The sequence below is a fragment of the Salminus brasiliensis genome, chromosome 5 (genome assembly GCF_030463535.1).
Source record: "Salminus brasiliensis chromosome 5, fSalBra1.hap2, whole genome shotgun sequence".
Classification (NCBI taxonomy): Eukaryota; Metazoa; Chordata; class Actinopteri; order Characiformes; family Bryconidae; genus Salminus; species Salminus brasiliensis.
This window is the reverse complement of record NC_132882.1, coordinates 38,938,308-38,957,106: the sequence shown is the minus strand read 5'-3', so window position 1 is coordinate 38,957,106 and position 18,799 is coordinate 38,938,308. Positions and strand designations below refer to the sequence as shown.

Here is an 18,799-nt window from a genome sequence, read left to right as displayed (position 1 = left end):
TGAAAGCCCTCCCCCGTCTCCACCCTTTCGTCTTCCCCTCCTTTTTTCCTAACCCCCTTGTTTTAGCCTTTTAGTGTGGAGATCTTGTTTTCAGCTTAATGAGACCGCAGTAAAGCATATGTATGGCCTCTTATTTCCTCTGGGCATGCTGAACACTGTGCAATTGTTGTGAGAGCAAGATTTCTAAGGACAAGAATGTTCTGTCTAAGGAATTTGTCTTATTTGTCCTGTCTTATTTTTTGTAGGAAAAATGTAGAAAAACCGTGCCAACTGACTGGACAAAATGGGCATTCTATATACACACGCGTGGACAGAATTGTTGGTACCCCTTGGTTTATGAAAGAAAAACCCACAATGGTCACAGAAATTCTCATTAAACAGGCCTGGACAGAAATGATGGAACCCCTGAAAATAATGTGACCAAAGGGACATGTTAAAACAAGGTGTATCCACTAATTAGCATCACAGGTGTCTGCAAACTTGTAATCAGTCAATGGGCCTATACATAGGGCTACAGGTAGTCACTGTGTGTTCTTTTGAGGCAATCACTGCAATCAAATGATTCCTGTAACTGTCAATGAGACTTAAGCACCAGCAGGTATTTTGGCCCATTCTTCATGGGGAAACAGCTCCAGTTGCCTCAGCTTTTAAGGGGACCTTTTCCTCACAGCATGTTTCAGCTCCTTCCAAAGATGCTTAATAGGATTTGGGTCAGGGCTCATGGAAGGCCACTTCAGAATAGTCCAATGTTTTCCTCTTAGCCATTCTTGGGTGTTTTTAGCTGCGTGTTTTGGGTCATTATCCTGTTGCAAGACCCATGACCTGCGACTGAGACCAAGCTTTCTGACACTGGGCAGCACATTTCTCTCTAGAATCCCTTGATAGTTTTGAGATTTCATTGTACCCTGCACAGATTCAAGACACCCTGTGGCAGATGCAGCAAAGCAGCCCTAGAACATAACAGAGCCTCCTCCATTTTTCACAGTAGGGACAGTGTTCTTTTCTTGATATGCTTCATTTTTCCACCTGTGAACATAGAACTAATGTGCCTTTGAAAAAAGTTCCATTTTTGTCTCATCTATCCATAGGACATTCTCCCAGAAGCTTTGGGGCTTGGGGCTTTCGTCCTCAGTTGTCTCCCATGAAGTCCACATTTGGCTCAAACAACAACAATAGATGGTGCGATCTGACACTAATGTTCCTTGAGCTTGAAGTTTACCTTTAATCTCTTTAGAAGTTTTTCTGGCCTCTTTTGTTACCATTTGTATTATCTGTCTCTTTGATTTGTCATCAATATTTCTCCTGCGGCCACGTCCAGGAAGGTTGGCTTCAGTCCCATGGATCTTAAATTTCTGAATAATATGTGCAACTGTAGTCACAGGAACATCAAGCTGTTTGGAGATGATCTTATAACCTTTACCTTTAACATGCTTCTGTATAATTTTCTTTCTATTCTCCTGAGATGTTTTCCTTCACTTCCTCTGGTCCATGTTGAGTGTGGTACACACCATGTCACCCAACAGCACAGTGACTACCTGTAGCCCTATATATAGGCCCTTTGACTGATTACAAGTTTGTAACAGAACGTACAGAAGTGCAGGTTCTAATCATTTTACAATGAAGTAGAAGACAGAAGAAACATGCTGTACACCTTTACTGTATCACCCTTTGTAGAAATAGGATTTGCAATCAAACTGTTGATATAGAATGTAGTGTGACTTTTTTTTTGTAATGAACTTTACAGCACCCTCCACAATTATTGGCACCCCTCATTAAGATGTTTTCTTAGGCTTCTAATATATATATTTTATAATACAGGACAACAATGCAAAAAAGAGAAAAGTCCATTTAGAAATAATTACACATTAAGAAATAATTGTTTTACATTGAATCGTGTGCCACAATTATTGACACCCCTGACGTTAATACTTTGTACAACCCCTTTTTGTCAACAAGACAGCACTTATTCTTCTCCTATAACATTTCACAAGATTGGAGAATACAGAGAGAGGAATCTTCGACCATTCCTCTTTGCACAATTGTCGTCCACAGTCCTGGGTCCTCTCCTATGCACACCTTTTTTAGCTCACTGTTTTCAATCGGGTTGAGGTCTGGGAACTGAGATTGCCATGGGAGGAGCTTGATTTTGTGTCTGTAGAACATTTTTGTGTAGATGGTCTTGGTCTCATCTGATCAAAGCACACAGTACCAGTTGAAGTTCCAGTACTGCTAAGTGAACTCTGGTTAGGCGAAGGTGTAGGCGAGTGGCTATTTTCTTGTAGCCATTTCCTGACTTATGAAGGTAGACACACATCTGCCTTGCTTGAATGGTATGGTCTCTTGTCTTTTCTATGTTGAAGAGTGAATAGGAAAAATAGGCCTCTGTGTCATTTCATATTTATACCCCAGGGAAACAGAAAGGGATTCATTATCAATTAATGGTTTCTAGATCAACTTTGGAAACTAGAGTAGAATTGACAAATGCTTCAATTACATTTATTTTCTGGTTGAGTGCTAATAATTGTGAATGATTTTAATGAAAAAATAATTTTCTCTTTGTCACAAGCCTTTTTTTAAGGCTTTTAACACATCAAAACAACATTCTTTTGTATTCTTTTGTAAATTGTATAACAAACTCACAATAACTTCCTCTAAAGACTCTATACAGATTCTATACAGGCAACTCTGTGCGGACCAATCAAAGTCAGCACAGTTATAGGAGTTCTGTGATTAACAGTTCAGAGCTGGTACAAGATATCTCTCTTCTTTTGCCTGTAGTGCTGTAATATAAAACAAATCACACACTTAAACACACTCACATGCATGGAATGTCAGTACCAAAGAAAAAAAAAAAAAAGTCCCACCGTTTATGTTTTTTGCTGTTCATTTATGTGTGTAGGCCTGTGTGTTACCTGCTCCTGCCAGCAGGAAATGATAGAGCAGTAGATGTACAACCACCCTTGTTTTTCTTCTTGTTCTTTGTCGTCTTTATGTTTCTATGCCTGCAGTAAATTAGCTCAATATTATTAACTTGCCAATAGGAGTTATTGGGCATGTCTCTTAATACCACATTCACACGTGAGGGCTTACAATGCACTGTTGTATGATTTTGTCATGACAATGTAATCCTTAGCATCAGTGAGGCACTGATGTTAGCTTTCAGTGGACAGTAAAGCATTGTTGAGAACATGAATTATTATTATTATTATTATTGATCTGAGCATCAGCCACCAACGTGTCTATTGAAGTTTATTGGCACTTGCCTAGAAATTTTATGGTGGTGCATCAAGATATGTCATTACTCTCTTCAGCAGTTACCTGCTGTTTCATGATGAGGTTGGATTACAGCCAGCTAGACAAGGGATTGCTGCTGTGGCCTAGTTTTGGTTTCCATTTACAATAGACTCATTATGGCCTACTTGGCTCTAGCACCTATAGTATATTAGATGTTCTGCCATACAGTTTGAACAGCCTGTGATCTCTTAGCCTTGTTGTAAGTAACAGAGTGAACTATGAGGAAAGTTCTCCCCTACTCTATATCCTTAAAATCTCCTCTATGTTGTATTTGCTTTATTTTTCCCCTTACCACCTGGGTGACACTTTTTCTGTTGTGTTATTCTATACTGCACTAACTGTATTGGGCTCTGGAGTATACCACAAAACACAACACTGTTGCATTGTTCTCTTTTGTACACTACACTGGATTGCACTTGTAGTTGGACTACAGTGTTCTGCACTACTCAAGTACTCCAGTATAAAATAGTGCACCATTATTATATTTTGATTGGAGGCATATCATTGACTTTGAAGTAGTAAGGACATAATTGATGTTAACATTGTTCTAAGTTACCAAAACAAAACACTTCTTTAGTGCACATTTAATGTTGTGTCATTTAAATTGAAGATTCAAGGCTCAATTTTATCTTTCTTTATTAACAGTATTTTTTTTTTTTTTACCTCACTTCTTACAGTGTCATCATGCATCACCACCTACAAGAAGACCCCACCTCCTGTCCCGCCCAGGTTGACACCCACCCGCCCATATATCTCCATCACGGCTCAGAGCAGCACAGAGTCTACACAGGATGCAAACAGTGAGCTGAGTGGCAGCGATGGACAGGCAAACACCACTATAGGCACAGCCCAGTCTGGCCTCAGCAACTCCACAGAGAGCATTGACAGCATGAAGGCACTGACAGCTGCCATTGAAGCAGCGAACGCCCAAGTCCATGGACCAGCCAGCCAACATGTGACCAACAGCACCATCACCATCACTACAGCAACCACTACTAATGTTACTCACATATCTCGGGAGGGCAAAAGAGATGCACTAAGGAAATGTCTGTCTATAGGCATACAGGTTTGAACAAACCTGCCATTCTATTTTTGAAGTCAAGGGGGTATGATGCTATGAATATAGAAATTATTCCTGGAACAACTCCTAGTGGCTCTTACACAAGTCATTCTATGGTGACACTACAAAAACTGCAGACTAATAGACGTACAAAACAACTTCTCACTATGCTTGTCACAATACTAGAATTACTAGCTTTACTAATACTAAGTATAATATCACAATGCTTTACACCAAGCCAATACTTTGGCCAACAATTAAAAACACTTTTTATTGGACTGAATACAAATAATATTTTGATTCTTTTGGTTTAATTAAGAACTCTAGCCTGTTTAAAAAAATCTAATGTGTGTTTCTGCCCTTTAAAGTCACATTAGAAGCCATATTTACAAGCATAGTTTAATTCACCTATATACAGAGTACAACGTCAATAGTGTTAGCTCATTTAAATAAAGAATGGAAAGTACTGAGAATTAAACAGTTGAATAGTTTTCCATTTTGTAGTACTGAAAGACACCAAAACTTTCAAGACGCTGTGCACAGCTATTTTTTTATTTAATGGTAGTAATGCTAGTAGTAGTAGTATTTTGAATCCAGGACCTATGAAGTGTGTATTTGTTCACTTTCAGCCTAAACTATTCTTACTTTTAGATACTCACTAAACATATATACTCCCAGGATATTAGAAAGGAATTTAAAGAAAATACTCACAAAAGCTGATGTTATGTGTGTGTGTATGTGTGTGTGTGTGTGTGTGTGTGTGTGTGTTCAGGTGGACAGTCAAAAGGACGTGGCAAGATCAGATGATCGTTGCAAGTTTCAGTCAGTGGGAATTCAAGTAGAAGAGGAAAGATGGTGAGCATGAAAAACACTCCCACACTTACTAACTCACTCTCTCACTAGTGATTGTAAATATCTGGCCTTACTTAAGAGTTCAGTTAGATTGTTTCTATTAAATCTGCCATTCTCAGCACAGTTTGATTGTCATATTGTTACTTTAGAATAATAGACATTTATGTCTTGAAAATAGTCACAGTAATCTATAAAAAGGCATTTTCCGATTCATTATTTTATGTTTTTTTATGTTGTAAAAGGAGTGCATACTTTTTGCATTGTCTTAATATATGAAGACAGCACACATTCTGCAGGTGGAAAATAATAAAACAATAGTTTAGAGGATAGGAAAGTCTGCCAACAGTTTGAATACTGGGGCTAGTGACAGGGGGTAAGAAACAGCTGTGTGTGTGTGTCTGTCTGTGGCCATCTGTTGCTGTAGTCATTTTAATGCCTGTAGGCTGGGGTCACAGACGTATGAACCAGGTTTATTAACACACAAACGCACATGCACAAATGTGAGTGGTGTTTGGACTTTGCTAAAGCATGTCTTTTTAACTGCAGTTGAGCAGTGCATAAAACAATGAACATGTTTTATGACATGAAACTTCCTCTTTTCTTTATGCTTAATCAGAGGAAGTGCAATGTGCACTAGAACTGGAAAAAGGAAAAGTGGCACCTTTTCATGGCAAGATAATGTTGTTACATTAATGTTAATGATAATTGTATGTTAATTGTAGTGTTAATTTTATGGTAGTTAGAGTTTGACTTTGTTCGCTCAAGTGAACAAGTAAGATTTGTTTCCTAATTCTTAGACTTAGTGTATAGATTTCAAGTTACAGCTACACCACACAACATTTAGACTAGTTAAGTGATTTTATGATGCTAATATACACTGTTGCTTAATGGAACTATCACATGTCACAATATCGCTTTACTATTTATCCACTGAACTATGAAAAGAGTATAACATTAGTGTAGGCTGACCTGGTTTGGCAGATAACATTACAACAGCTACCTACCCTGTACGTAAATAATTGGTAACATATTGTCTGATATCAGTATAGGAATGGCTTTTCTAAATGTAATCTGGCTAAAACATAATGACCATATTTTTACAAAATTGGACAGATTCATTCAAAATTATATTCTAAAGACAACTGCCAAGTTCGAGCCAGATCAGCCATCGGAAGGCTCTGCAGTGTACATTTAACTGCTTTCTTACGGTCTTCACATGAAACCTAAATGGACAGAAGTCAAGAAACGTAGGTCAAATTAACACTGTAATTCACACGCATAGGTGTATTGGGCCACGCATGTCAAAGGGTTAAACTTCTATCAACATTGTAAATACAGTTATGTCAGAAAATAATGAGTCATGTGTGTTTGAGATGTTGACAGTCTTTAGAATGTTCTACAAATCTTAATAGATCAGTAGGTATGAAATTCATTAAAGATTGTGTGTAAGGAGCACTTCAGAACAATTTTGATCAATAATGTTCTTTTGATAAACTCTGACTTCCTTTTTTTTTTATTTCTTCTCTATTAGGGTTGTAGCAGTGGACATTTTCTGTTAAATTTCCAGTAACTTTCCATGGGAACTTTAGCCCAAGAACTTTGGAAATATTCCAAAATGTAAACTTTTAAGTATTTGATCATTTTAAAGGTATTTTATCATACACTATTATCATTGAAAATCTAGGATAAAATAATGAGAAATAATACCAAAACAGTTGAAGTCATGTACGAGGTTCACATTTTTTTTGGAATATCACTGAAACATTTAAACAACTATTAAATCAAGGTGGAATCTCTCAGTTGTTTGCTAACTGGTAAACCAGAAAAGCTTAATGAGCAATTTTATTTCAGACTAGTTTACCAAGGCTAGCAGGCTAGGTACCTATTTTTTTGCCTCAACAAGTTTCTGTAACCAAATGAATACTTATTAATTATTCATTATAACCATGAAATCAAATAAAGGTATTTTCCCACAAGCTAGTGGTTAGTGTCAGGTTTCTAGAAATCATCTGGACATATGCTGTACATGTGATGGAGGAATGAACAGTGCATGCAGGGGATGTGGTCTCAATTGCCCTTTAGTGTGTAATGTGCTAAGTGCTTGGGATTGAGGAGCAGTTTTGCTATTCAGCTGTTTTGGCATCATATCTAATTATTTTATGCTTCAGTATATTTTCTTCCAACTATTTGTATGTTTCTCACGTTTAGCTTCGAATATTCACATTTTATTCCCATTATTTCTTGTAAATCCCGTTAATTCCAATAGTAAATTTCCCAACTTTGAAAAACCCTATTCTCTATACAGAAGCCCAAACTGGCCTCATCATGCTGGTTTGTGCTTGAAGCCGCAGATTGTCGCTTGCGGCCATATTTTCATTTGAATTTAAGGGTTTTACTGGAGGCCAAGGTTGACCAGTTTGATCAAGCTGGTCATATTGATGGACTAGTGGTAACAACTGCTTCTCAAATGAAACTTGCTAATACCACTTGACTACTTGAAAACAGTAGCAGCAGTTTACATTTACCTTAGCAGTTTTAATTTCTTTTATTCTAACCTCAGAATTTTGAGGATCCAGTAATGTACTGGAGAAAAATGTAATATACATAACGGGAGAAAAACGTATCATGACAGGCCTATGTGCACCACAGAACGCTTACTGCAATTATTTCTGGGACAGTATTTTGTGCGAATAAACGTATTGTGACAGACTTAGGTGTTTCATATTGTGATGGCTTGAATCAGTGTTTTCTGAACTTTTTGCCGTTCAAACCACAATAAAAATCTGTACTGCTAAAATCGGATATAAGCTGCCAGTCTGAACAGAGCCCTTGACATTTTTAGATGGGGGTTTTGTGTGTGTGTCTCCTTCATCGTACCTCAAACATTTGTTTGGTTTAAACACATACATACATTTGGTTTAAACACATACATGTAAACACTTAATCCGACACGTAACACGTAATCCGAAATGAACCTAAGGTCTGCATTGTGCAGCTGTCTATGTGTTGGTTGTCTAGTCTTCGTAACTCTGGATCAGACATGATACACACGTCATAAACAGAGTTTGGGAAATGTTTAGAAAAGCAAACAGATAAGTTGTTTACTCATAAATATGCAGTGTTTTTCCTGTAATGACTGTTATTAATTTATAACGCTCTGACAACTCCATGAGCTTTATCTGTCAGCGCTTTAGAGAGTTCAGCTTCTGAACGGACTAAACATACCTAAAAAAAAACTTGCTTGTTTGCAAACAAGCAAAAGATTATCATCCTTTCTGTATGGTTATTTGCCCCTCGTATTTTTGCTTTTTAAATGAAAAACAGAGTTTATGGGGTCATGTTTTTGATTTTGCATCATGATCAGCTTTCTCTCCCCTGCAGATCACCTCTAGCAGCCAGCCTGCTCTCTCTACTCAAGAGCCAACTCTTTTAAAAGCCTGGCTTATCTGTTTTAGCCATTTTCAGCAACTGGGAGAGAACAAGCTAAACAGCTTAACACAAGGCTTTTGCATGTAATGAAGGAGCATACAAGAACGAGGGGTCCAGCATAGTTGGTAATTGTCATTGACACAGCTGGTCTTCCATATAAGAAAAATCAAGGGAGAGGCTGCTTGCTGTAGGTATGACTGGAGAGAGATTATATACTCTAATACTATATATTATACTGTAATAAATATAAGTCTCTTGTTAGTCTAAATATTGAGATTAAGTTGCACTTTACATTTTATTTTGAATGTTTAAAAGATGATAACCAATCCAACATACTGCTAAAAGTTAAAATGAAAATAATCAGCAATGTTGCATAACTAAGTAGTGTTGTGCGCTATGAGAATAGAATATTGGTTTTACAGTTTGAGTATGTTGTTATATAGATGGCTTGGCAAAGCAAAGTTCATCCAGACAAGTGTTTTATTAACAGCCTAATTGTTTAAGAAAAGGAAAAAGATGGGATCGAATTGGTGTCAGTTATCGGCAGATACATCTTCAGATACATCATCAAACCTCCACTAATTCTAACATGTCCAGTCAGAAACGGTAGATTTTATGCATTCTGTGTTTTTTCTGTCCTTTCTCTGTGTCATTTTCTTCTCTCTCTCATCTTGGGCCTTGTTTGCTTAGCTGCTTGAGTTGGTGTCAAGCAGATCTGCTAGTTGACCCTTTCCCAATATCCACACAGAGACAATTTAATCACTTTCTTTCTCTGACGCATAAACGCCAATACACACTTGAGAAACATATTCTGCAAAAAGAAACTGTAGCGTTTAATTTAAGAGGTTCATTAAGAGGCACTAATGTATTAGTGGGGCGGTGGTGGCTCAGTGGTTAGAGCGCCGGGTTATTGATGACAGGGTTGTGGGTTTGATACCCAGGCTCGGCTAGCTGCCACTGTTGCCACCTTCTTGATCGAGGCGACCCTTTACCCTTTCGGCTCCCCGGGTGCCGCAGCAATGGCCAACCGCTCTGGGCATGTGTTCTCACTGTCCACTGTGTGTGTGTTTCACTGGTGTGTACATGTATGTTCACTGCACGGATGGGATATAAGCGGAAGCCAAATTCCATCTACAGTGCCTTGCAAATAGTATTGAACTTTTCTTTTTTGCCACATTTCAAGCTTCAAACATAAAGATATGAAATTGTATTTTTTGTGAAGAATCAACAACAATCAAGAAGTGGAACGAAATTTATTGGATATTTTACTTTTATTAACGTAAAAAGAAATAAAAAACTGAAAAGTGGGGCGTGCAATGTTATTCGGCCCCCTTGCGTTAATACTTTGTAGCGCCACCTTTTGCTGCGATTACAGCTGCAAGTCGCTTGGGGTATGTCTCTATCACTTTTGCACATCGAGAGACTGAAATTTTTGCCCATTCTTTCTTGCAAAACAGCTCAAGCTCCGTGAGGTTGGATGGAGAGCGTTTGTGAACAGCAGTTTTCAGCTCTTTCCACAGATTCTCGATTGGATTCAGGTCTGGACTTTGACTTGGCCATTCTAACACCTGGATATGTTTATTTGTGAACCATTTCATTGTAGATTTTGTTTTATGTTTTGGATCAGGTACTTGTTGGAAGGTAAATCTCCGTCCCAGTCTCAGGTCTTTTGCAGACTCCAGAATGGTCCTGTATTTGGCTCCATCCATCTTCCCATCAATTTTAACCATCTTCCCTGTCCCTGCTGAAAAAAAAACAAGGCCAAACCATGATGCTGCCACCACCATGTTTGACAGTGGGGATGGTGTGTTCAGGGTGATGAGCTGTGTTGCTTTTACGCCAAACATAGCGTTTTGCATTGTGGCCAAAAAGTTCGATTTTGGTTTCATCTGACCAGAGCACCTTCTTCCACATGTTTGGTGTGTCTCCCAGGTGGCTTGTGGCAAACTTTAAACAAGACTTTTTATGGATATCTTTGAGAAATGGCTTTCTTCTTGCCACTCTTCGATAAAGGCCAGATTTGTGCAGTGTACGATCGATTGTTGTCTTATGGATAGAGTCTCCCACCTCAGCTGTAGATCTCTGCAGTTCATCCAGAGTGATCATGGCCCTCTTGGCTGCATCTCTGATCAGTCTTCTCCTTGTTTGAGCTAAAAGTTTAGAGGGACGGCCGGGTCTTGGTAGATTTTGCAGTGGTCTGATACTCCTTCCATTTCAATATGATTGCTTGCACAGTGCTCCTTGAGATTGGGAAATCTTTTTGTATCCGGCTTTAAACTTCTCCACAACAGTATCTCGGACCTGCCTTTTGTGTTCCTTGGTCTTCATGATGCTCGCTGCGCTTTAAACAGAACTCTAAGACTATCACAGAGCAGGTGCATTTAGACGGAGACTTGATTACACACAGGTGGATTCTATTTATCCTCATCAGTCATTTAGATCAACATTGGATCATTCAGAGATCCTCACTGAACTTCTGGAAGGAGTTTGCTGCACTGAAAGTAAAGGGGCCGAATAATATTGCACGCCCCACTTTTCAGTTTTTGTTTTTTTTTTTCAAAAAAAGTTTAAAATATCCAATAAATTTTGTTCCACTTTACGATTGTGTCCCACTTGTTGTTGATTCTTCACAAAAAAATACAATTTCATATCTTTGTTTGAAGCCTGAAATGTGGCAAAAAATTGAAAGGGTCGAATACTGCAAGACTGTATGTCTGTCATAAATAGTATATATGGTTGTCATGTCTTGTCGTCTTGTCTTGTTGTCTTAATAATAAAAAAAATGTATTTAGTAGTTTGTTTCCACACCTAATGTGTACACAGCTAGCACTTTCAGGACATGAGTAAAGATGACAGTGTGCTCAAACACCCTTAACACTGTGTCCACTCACTGTCTACTCTGTTACACTCCAACCTAGTTGGTCCACCCTGTAGATGTAAAGTCAGCTTACTGTTGCTGCACCGTTTGCATTAGTCATCCTTTCATCATCAGTGGTCACAGGATTTCTGGATGGTGGACTATTCTCAGTCCATCAGTAGTTCTGAGTTGTTTAAAAACTCCAGCAGCACTGCTGTGTTTGACCCACCACTTAAATAATGCCTGCTCTACAGTGGTTCTGTGGAGTCTTGACCTTTGACAAACAGGGTAAATGCAAAGAACAGATGGACTACAGTCTGTGAATACAGAAATACAAAGTGCTCCTATATGGCAAGTGGAGTTGATATAGTGGGCCAAGTTCATTCTAAACCAGAGGTGGTCAGAATATTTTGATAGGGTTAGTCTGTATATAAATAGCAAATGTGACTATAGTCCCATTTGTGATCATTGTTGTAAAAAAAGACAATCAATTACGAAGTGTATAGTGTATTACAACTTTATAGTGTCAAGTAGCTGTTACTTTCAGTTTATTTTTGCAAGCATTGCACCTTGGAAAAAAAAGTGCTATAATACCTGTTGAGCAGTTTAAAAACAGTGTTTAGTACTACACACAATCAAACACCTATTACACAAGGCATGTTAATCTCCTCTGTCTCTTCTTAGCTATCGTAGAGTCACCCACTCCAGCAGCGTTGCCACTGCCGTGCAGGCTGACCTGGACCACACAGAGGAGTTGAGGTGTGAGCCAGCAAATTACAACTCGAGTCAGCTCCCCAGTTTTGGTTCCTCTGTACAACAGTCATCCAGAGATGCAGCCACTTCCACTGTCAGCATCCAGGGCTCAGGGAACCACTATCATGCTTGTGCCCAGGACGACTACTCAGACGTGGGCTTTGATCCGTCCATCTTGCCCCCACCAGACCCCTGGATGGATATGGGGATGGAGGAGGAGAGCAGCGGAGGTCGAGCTGTCTCAGCGTGTCCGCGCAATGGACATTGGTTCCTCAAGCTGCTGCAGGCAGAGGTGGAAAGGATGGAAGGGTGGTGCCATCAGATGGAGCAGGATGAGCATGACAATGAGCTGCCAGATGAAAGTGAGTAACATCCCAGTAATGTTAAAATTCATCTTACTCTAAGTGTAGCAAATACATGTTTGGTCACTTTTTTGTTTTGTGCTGGAGCTGTGAAGCTAGTCTGGCAAACTGCATGTCTAAGCAATCACACACCTGTCTCAAACCATGTTTGTTAATAAGCAATCTTACATGGACTTCCTTTTGATGTTTCTGACACTATATAAAGTATTGTTATGTACAAAATGGGCAGAAACATGTAAAATAAAACTAGTACCAACAGCCACCCAAATTGTACTGTACTTTTATCCATACTTATTTTATTACTTGGCTCAGGATGATTTGGCTTAATTACTATTTATGCATGTACTCATGATCTTCCATATGTGTTAGCTGAATGATAGCGAGTATGGGAACATTGCAAACTTGCAAAAATTTACCCAATATTGGTTGGTGTGGACAGAGGTATTAAATGGAAATGCTAAGATTAATCTAGATGTATTCAGTGTTGAGAGCATGGTTGCTCTGAGTGGCCCTCATAAATACTTGAATGACTGTTTAAAATCTTTTTTCATGCTAAATTGTAAGTTTGTTCTACACCACATACTGTTTTCTTCCAAACTTTGACTTATTTTGTCTTTTCTGTCCTGTCCACTTCCCTGTTTTTACCCACCTCAAACACATTCTCATACACAGAGAACGCACTCCTGAAGATCACAAAGCCTGCTCATCTCGCCATCTCTCATACACTTACCTCTAGAAAAATCCATTTGCCTCTGTTGTTCTGTCTTTTCTCTTTCTTAATGCATTCTTCTTTGGAGGTTTTTAAAATTGTGCCGTGATTTTACATTTCTTGACACCCAAACAAAAATGTAAACATTAAATTAATTCTGTCTATAAAGAATACAAATTTAATTTACACGTTACAACTGCTTACATAATGAGAATAATTGTTTTTAATGCCAGTACATTATATGTGATGCTTCATAACACCCATATTTGTAAGCCAATGAAATTTCATCCCTTATTCATTAACTAGAAAGAGACTTCTGAATCCTGAAAATAGCCTTCTGCATTTCCACTGCAGCAAGATTTTAGTGGAGCTAATGTAACCGTTTTTCAAATTGTTGTGACTATTTGAGAAAGCTCAAATTAGGTCAGAGACACTATCAGTGTCAGACATTGGCTTTTGGTTTAACTGATAACCTGATAGTTTGTTTTTGTCTCTCTTTGAACCCTGTACATGAATTGTGTGTTTTGTAGTTCTGTAGATTCACCCTTTGTTCTCTGTGTGTCTCTTTGTCTGTAGTACTGGAAAAGATTCGGAGCGCAGTAGGTAGTGCTCATCTACTGATGTCGCAGAAGTTCCAGCAATTCCGGGAGCTATGCGATAAAAACTTGGTATGTTCCTGTCACATAGCTACAAGCCAATCTGAAACCAGTGCTTATGAAAGAGAAAGGGCATGGAATATATAGTGTCAAATTAAAACACTGGTGTGATAGCAGGAATTTCTAATTCCAGTGTTTTGTTTTGTTTTTTTGCCCCCAGTCAGTTCTGCGTCCTTTAATATTAAGTTACAGATCCTAAATCCTAAAATTCCATTTTCATAGGTAATACTGCAACATGTTGCACACATCAAGAAACTTTTAATGTAGGAAGGTCCCCGTATTGTGTTCACTAGTGCAGTTAATATAAAAAATGGTGGATGGACCGGCTTACATGGAACATACTGAAATGATCTTTTCATCTTATTACTTCAGAACCCCAATGTCCACCCAAGGCCTGTGTCACAGGATCTTGCAGGGTTCTGGGATATGTTGCAATTGTCCATTGAAAACATCAGTTTAAAGTTTGACGAGTTGCACCAGCTTAAAGCCAACAACTGGAGATGCTTGGAACTGCCTGAGCAACAGGTACTATAGCAATATAGCAACGTCATAATTTTGTTTTTTACATGTTAAAAAAAAAATTAAGTGACAATAATCATAATAAAACATCACAAAACATCTTTATTTTTAATTACTGCATGCTTGTGTCATGTGTCAGACATGTCTGTGTGATGTGCTGACTGACCAGTAAGTGATGTTTTGTTTTTGTTTATTTGTTTTATGTTTGACAGTGATATGGTTTTGAGATGCCACTTCCGTACTGCATGCGGTTTGTCGTTCGTTCGTGAAGGCCCCTGCTTCCCTAATGCAGAATTGGCCAGTGGGCTGCACACTTACCATACAAACATTGCATTCTTACTAATGCCAATCCCAAGCACTCTGACCTCACATGTATGCTCATGTTGAATATGTTGACATGTAAAATGACCATTCAACAATGACTCCAGAAACAAGACCAACAAGTCATGCTGGCTCTATTAACTGTGTTGAGCAGCACAGCTAACTGGTTTGTCATTGCTATCCAGGAGAGGCGAGTACCTCCACCAGTGCCGAAGAAGCCAGGAAAAAGTGTGGCGCTGCTGGTGAGGGATCGTTCTTTGGAGGGCTCGCAGAGACTTGAGGCACGGAAACGACTGCTAGCAGCTAAACGTGCGGCCGCTACACTACGCCAGAGCTCAGCCACGGATTGCATAAACAGCATTGAAATCTATATCCCTGAAGCCCAGACACGATTATAAACACAAATACGGATGCAAAGCTCTTATTACACAATGATGTACACATTTATAAATGCCTGTGTAGCTCCATTTTACACACACACACATGCACACACACACACACTAAGAGCTTATACACTGTGAACGTTCTCTTACGTTTAATTTAGGTTTGGTTTCGTCTTTTTATTTTGTATTACCTTTTTTGTTTTTCCAGCTCTAGCCAACTTGGATGTAGCCCCTTTCTGATCTTTCCGACATTTTTTTTTTCTTAATTGTAGCAGCCATTGCACCAGATTCAGTTTTATAAGAACATAATTGCCATTTTTAGTACTGATACGGTATTAAAAGGGCAGTAATGAAAGAGAGAGTGTGTGCGTGCGCATGTGAGACACTCTCAAGTGACTGTTTTGTCTCAGTTTCAAGGAAACAAGTAGGAAAAATATATCCCTTTAACAAGTTATCTGTTTCTTTCTTCTATTTTCTTTTTTTCAAATTCTTTTCCTTTGTGTCAAATTGTACCTAGGCTCTATGTGCAGATTATTTTCATTATTATATTATTATTTTACAGCTACTGTTGCAAGGTTGGACGGTCTTTACAAAACACTGGCTAAAATTCCATATGATAATGAATCAATTGTTTTGCTTTATAATATATATATAATTATATATATATATAATTGCTTTATAGTGGAAGTAGGCATGCTGCTCTCTCACTAATGCTGCAGTATACCTCAATAACAATCTAAATGAAAATGTAATGTACATTAGTAATAAATTCTCAGCATCACAAAATACATTAGCTAAAGCAAAGCTAAATATATGATCAGAATAACAAATGATTAGAAACAAAATAGCAGTTTGTAAACAAATACAACTACAAAAAAACAAATATTATGTATCAAACATAACTTCTATCCACTGTCAAAAATGGTGACCAAACAAAACAGAAATAAAATCAATTTAAAAAAGCATTTAGATATAAAGGGAATCCTAGTTCCTTACATAACCTGCGTATTTGCTCCGAGTTGACAACATGCAGTGTTTCAGGTTCAAGTTCTTCTCATCTGCAAATTTGACGTTTGATGTTCAATCCAAACAGTTCATTTTATGGACACATAATCTTTTGACCTACATTTTTCACCAAATGTTTAAAAACCTAAAAAAAGATCATTATATCCAAATCAGCTTCTTAGCACCAGGTTAGTTCAAATGCTCTTTTGCAGATCTCATTAATTCATATCTGAACATTCATATAAGGAAAAGTGTGATTCACAAAATGTTAAAATGGATCAGTAATCATTGTTTATGAATAAGCAACCTGCTAACATGAAGCTACATTAGCTACAACAGCATAATCAAGCTTAGAACTGTAGAAAACATTTATGTAACAAGTTTAAATAAAATGTGCTACATTTTCATAACAAAGCTTGTCCAACCTTGCAACAGTAACTATGATAAGTCAGTTGTACTCTTCTATCTGACTGAGATAGAACTAAAGCGCATGACATGACACAAATGCAAGGAAAACACTTATAGGGCCTGTATCAACCAGAATGGTCCAGGTTGGTATGATTACAAGACAGTGTAGCGTAGTTTTACAGGAGTCACCACCTACTTTTATAATCTCATTATTACATAATTTGTTCTATGGTTGTTTAAGCTTTATTCTTACAGAAGTAAACTCTAACGCCACACTTTAACACCATACTCTAACTGCTTTAACTCTATGTATACATATGTTTGTAGTCCAATGTTACAGAAGCTGAAATCAAGGTCTGTAACTATGGAACAACACTTGTTACAAAATCTAATTTAATAAACTAAAAAAATATTTTTTTACAAAGATTGTGGCTCACTAACGTGTGTATATTTGCCTTTTATAGTTATTCTTTATTATTGTTAATATTATGGTCATTAGGTTGTATCATTGGCCAACTAAGGCTATGAGTGGTTTTAGTGTGTGGGTGTGAGTATGTGTATGCTATTCCACAAATTTAAGTGTATCTTTTAAAGTGCTTCCTAATGTGTGCTTATTTTCCTTATCCAAAGGGTTTCACTTTTTAACTGAAATATAGCACAGCTCAAACACTGTAACATGCACGACTCCAAGCATTGTTTTGTTTGTATATGATGTTAAAAAAAATTAAAACCTAGAAAGTGTGTGTAGATACACTTAGGTGCAGTGAATATCAGATATTTTATTATTTTTGTATTTATAGAATGCTAATTATAATAAAACTGTTGAATTCCTATCTGATATAGTCCGATAGTGCTGCTCTTGTTACCATTTACAAAACAGACAGGTGACTGCACTTAAGCGTATGAATACTAAAGTACCTTATTTGAATGAGTTTTATATCCATTACTCTTTAAAACATTAATTTGCACTTAAAATGTGTAAGCATACAGAGATACTACTATCTTGCGATAATGTCTGAAATGCTTCACTGTGTGTATATATTTGAAAATAAATTATTTATATTTATCTACCCAGCAGCTAACATGCAGCCACTTTGGATTTGGATTTTTTTCTCTGCTCATGTACATTCAATCATAGTGCTTTCAGTATGTCTCTTTGGAGACTGGGTAGGTTGCTATTATGCACTATAAAAAGAAAACTTGTGTGTGTAGTGATTGTTTTTGATGTGGTATTTTTGATGTTTCAATTCTCAGCCTTAATTTATGAATTTAGTTATGATAATTTAGAATGATAGTCATGCACAACATAGCCTCAGGGGAGACTATATAGTGTGTATGTGTGCATGTGTGTTTTAGTGTAGGGACAGGTCCTACCTCTGTCTTTTCGCTGAAAAATGTGTTTGTTCTCAGATGTTGGTGTGAAGTTTTTTTTTTCATTGTCACACTATTTCAATATATTTTGTTTTTTCCTCGTTTTTATTTATGTAGCCTTGTGTCCTGGAGAAACACTTCAATATTTTAACCATTAAAAAGAGAATAAATAGTTAACATTTTAATACCAGTATCTAAAATGTAATGTAATAAATGAGCTTAACTACCAGTTAATGATTTGTACACCATTAAATTGATCCCTGTACTTCACTTACTGGGGCTTTGTTTTAAAATGTGTGTTTTTTGTGTTTGTTTTGTTTTGTTTGTTTGTTTGTTTTTTAGATTGGTAAAAAAAACAAATATTAAAACTAGCTCCTACGTGATAAGATGTAAATAAAAGTGATCACTTTTCAGTTCACTTTATTTTGGTCTAGTATGCAATCCGTTTGATATTTGTGTTTGGTAACAATTTGGGGAGATGTTTAATACTTGAATCATACAAGGTATAATTTTAAATGTTTGATTTGTGTATAGTTGCCAAATTAAGGACTGAGCACTAGCCACAAAGCGTTCTGGAAAGGTAAGACAGGTAAACAATGTGTTTAGTGTTGAAGCATAAAAATTACAAACAACTATCTGTAAATAAATGAATGTTATTCACTGTAAACAATCTAAGAACGTCAACCAAACAAACCATCTGTGCTTAATGTTATTACACATTCGATGTTACAGGACATGTCTGAAAGTTTGGTCATTAAAATACTCAATTGCCATTCTTAGCTTTTGTGAAATTGTTTATATTGCATGTTTGTGTTTGTAT

General features: G+C 37.4%; 1 protein-coding gene across 5 annotated transcripts in view; it reads left to right on the top strand.

Moving 5' to 3' along the window:
- The window catches only part of dlgap1b (discs, large (Drosophila) homolog-associated protein 1b), a 130,326-nt gene extending 111,527 nt beyond the window's left edge, over positions 1 to 18,799 (top strand). For 4 of the 5 annotated variants that reach the window (XM_072680288.1, XM_072680287.1, XM_072680286.1 and 1 more), the window contains 6 exons: positions 3,972 to 4,360; positions 5,127 to 5,209; positions 12,177 to 12,607; positions 13,893 to 13,984; positions 14,345 to 14,497; positions 14,998 to 18,799. In XM_072680288.1, coding sequence (XP_072536389.1) covers positions 3,972 to 4,360; positions 5,127 to 5,209; positions 12,177 to 12,607; positions 13,893 to 13,984; positions 14,345 to 14,497; positions 14,998 to 15,210 — 1,361 coding nt within the window. In that variant the 3' untranslated portion in view covers positions 15,211 to 18,799. Of the gene's footprint in view, positions 1 to 3,971; positions 4,361 to 5,126; positions 5,210 to 12,176; positions 12,608 to 13,892; positions 13,985 to 14,344; positions 14,498 to 14,703 lie in introns of all 5 variants that reach the window. The other variant, XM_072680290.1, reaches the window with a different exon arrangement.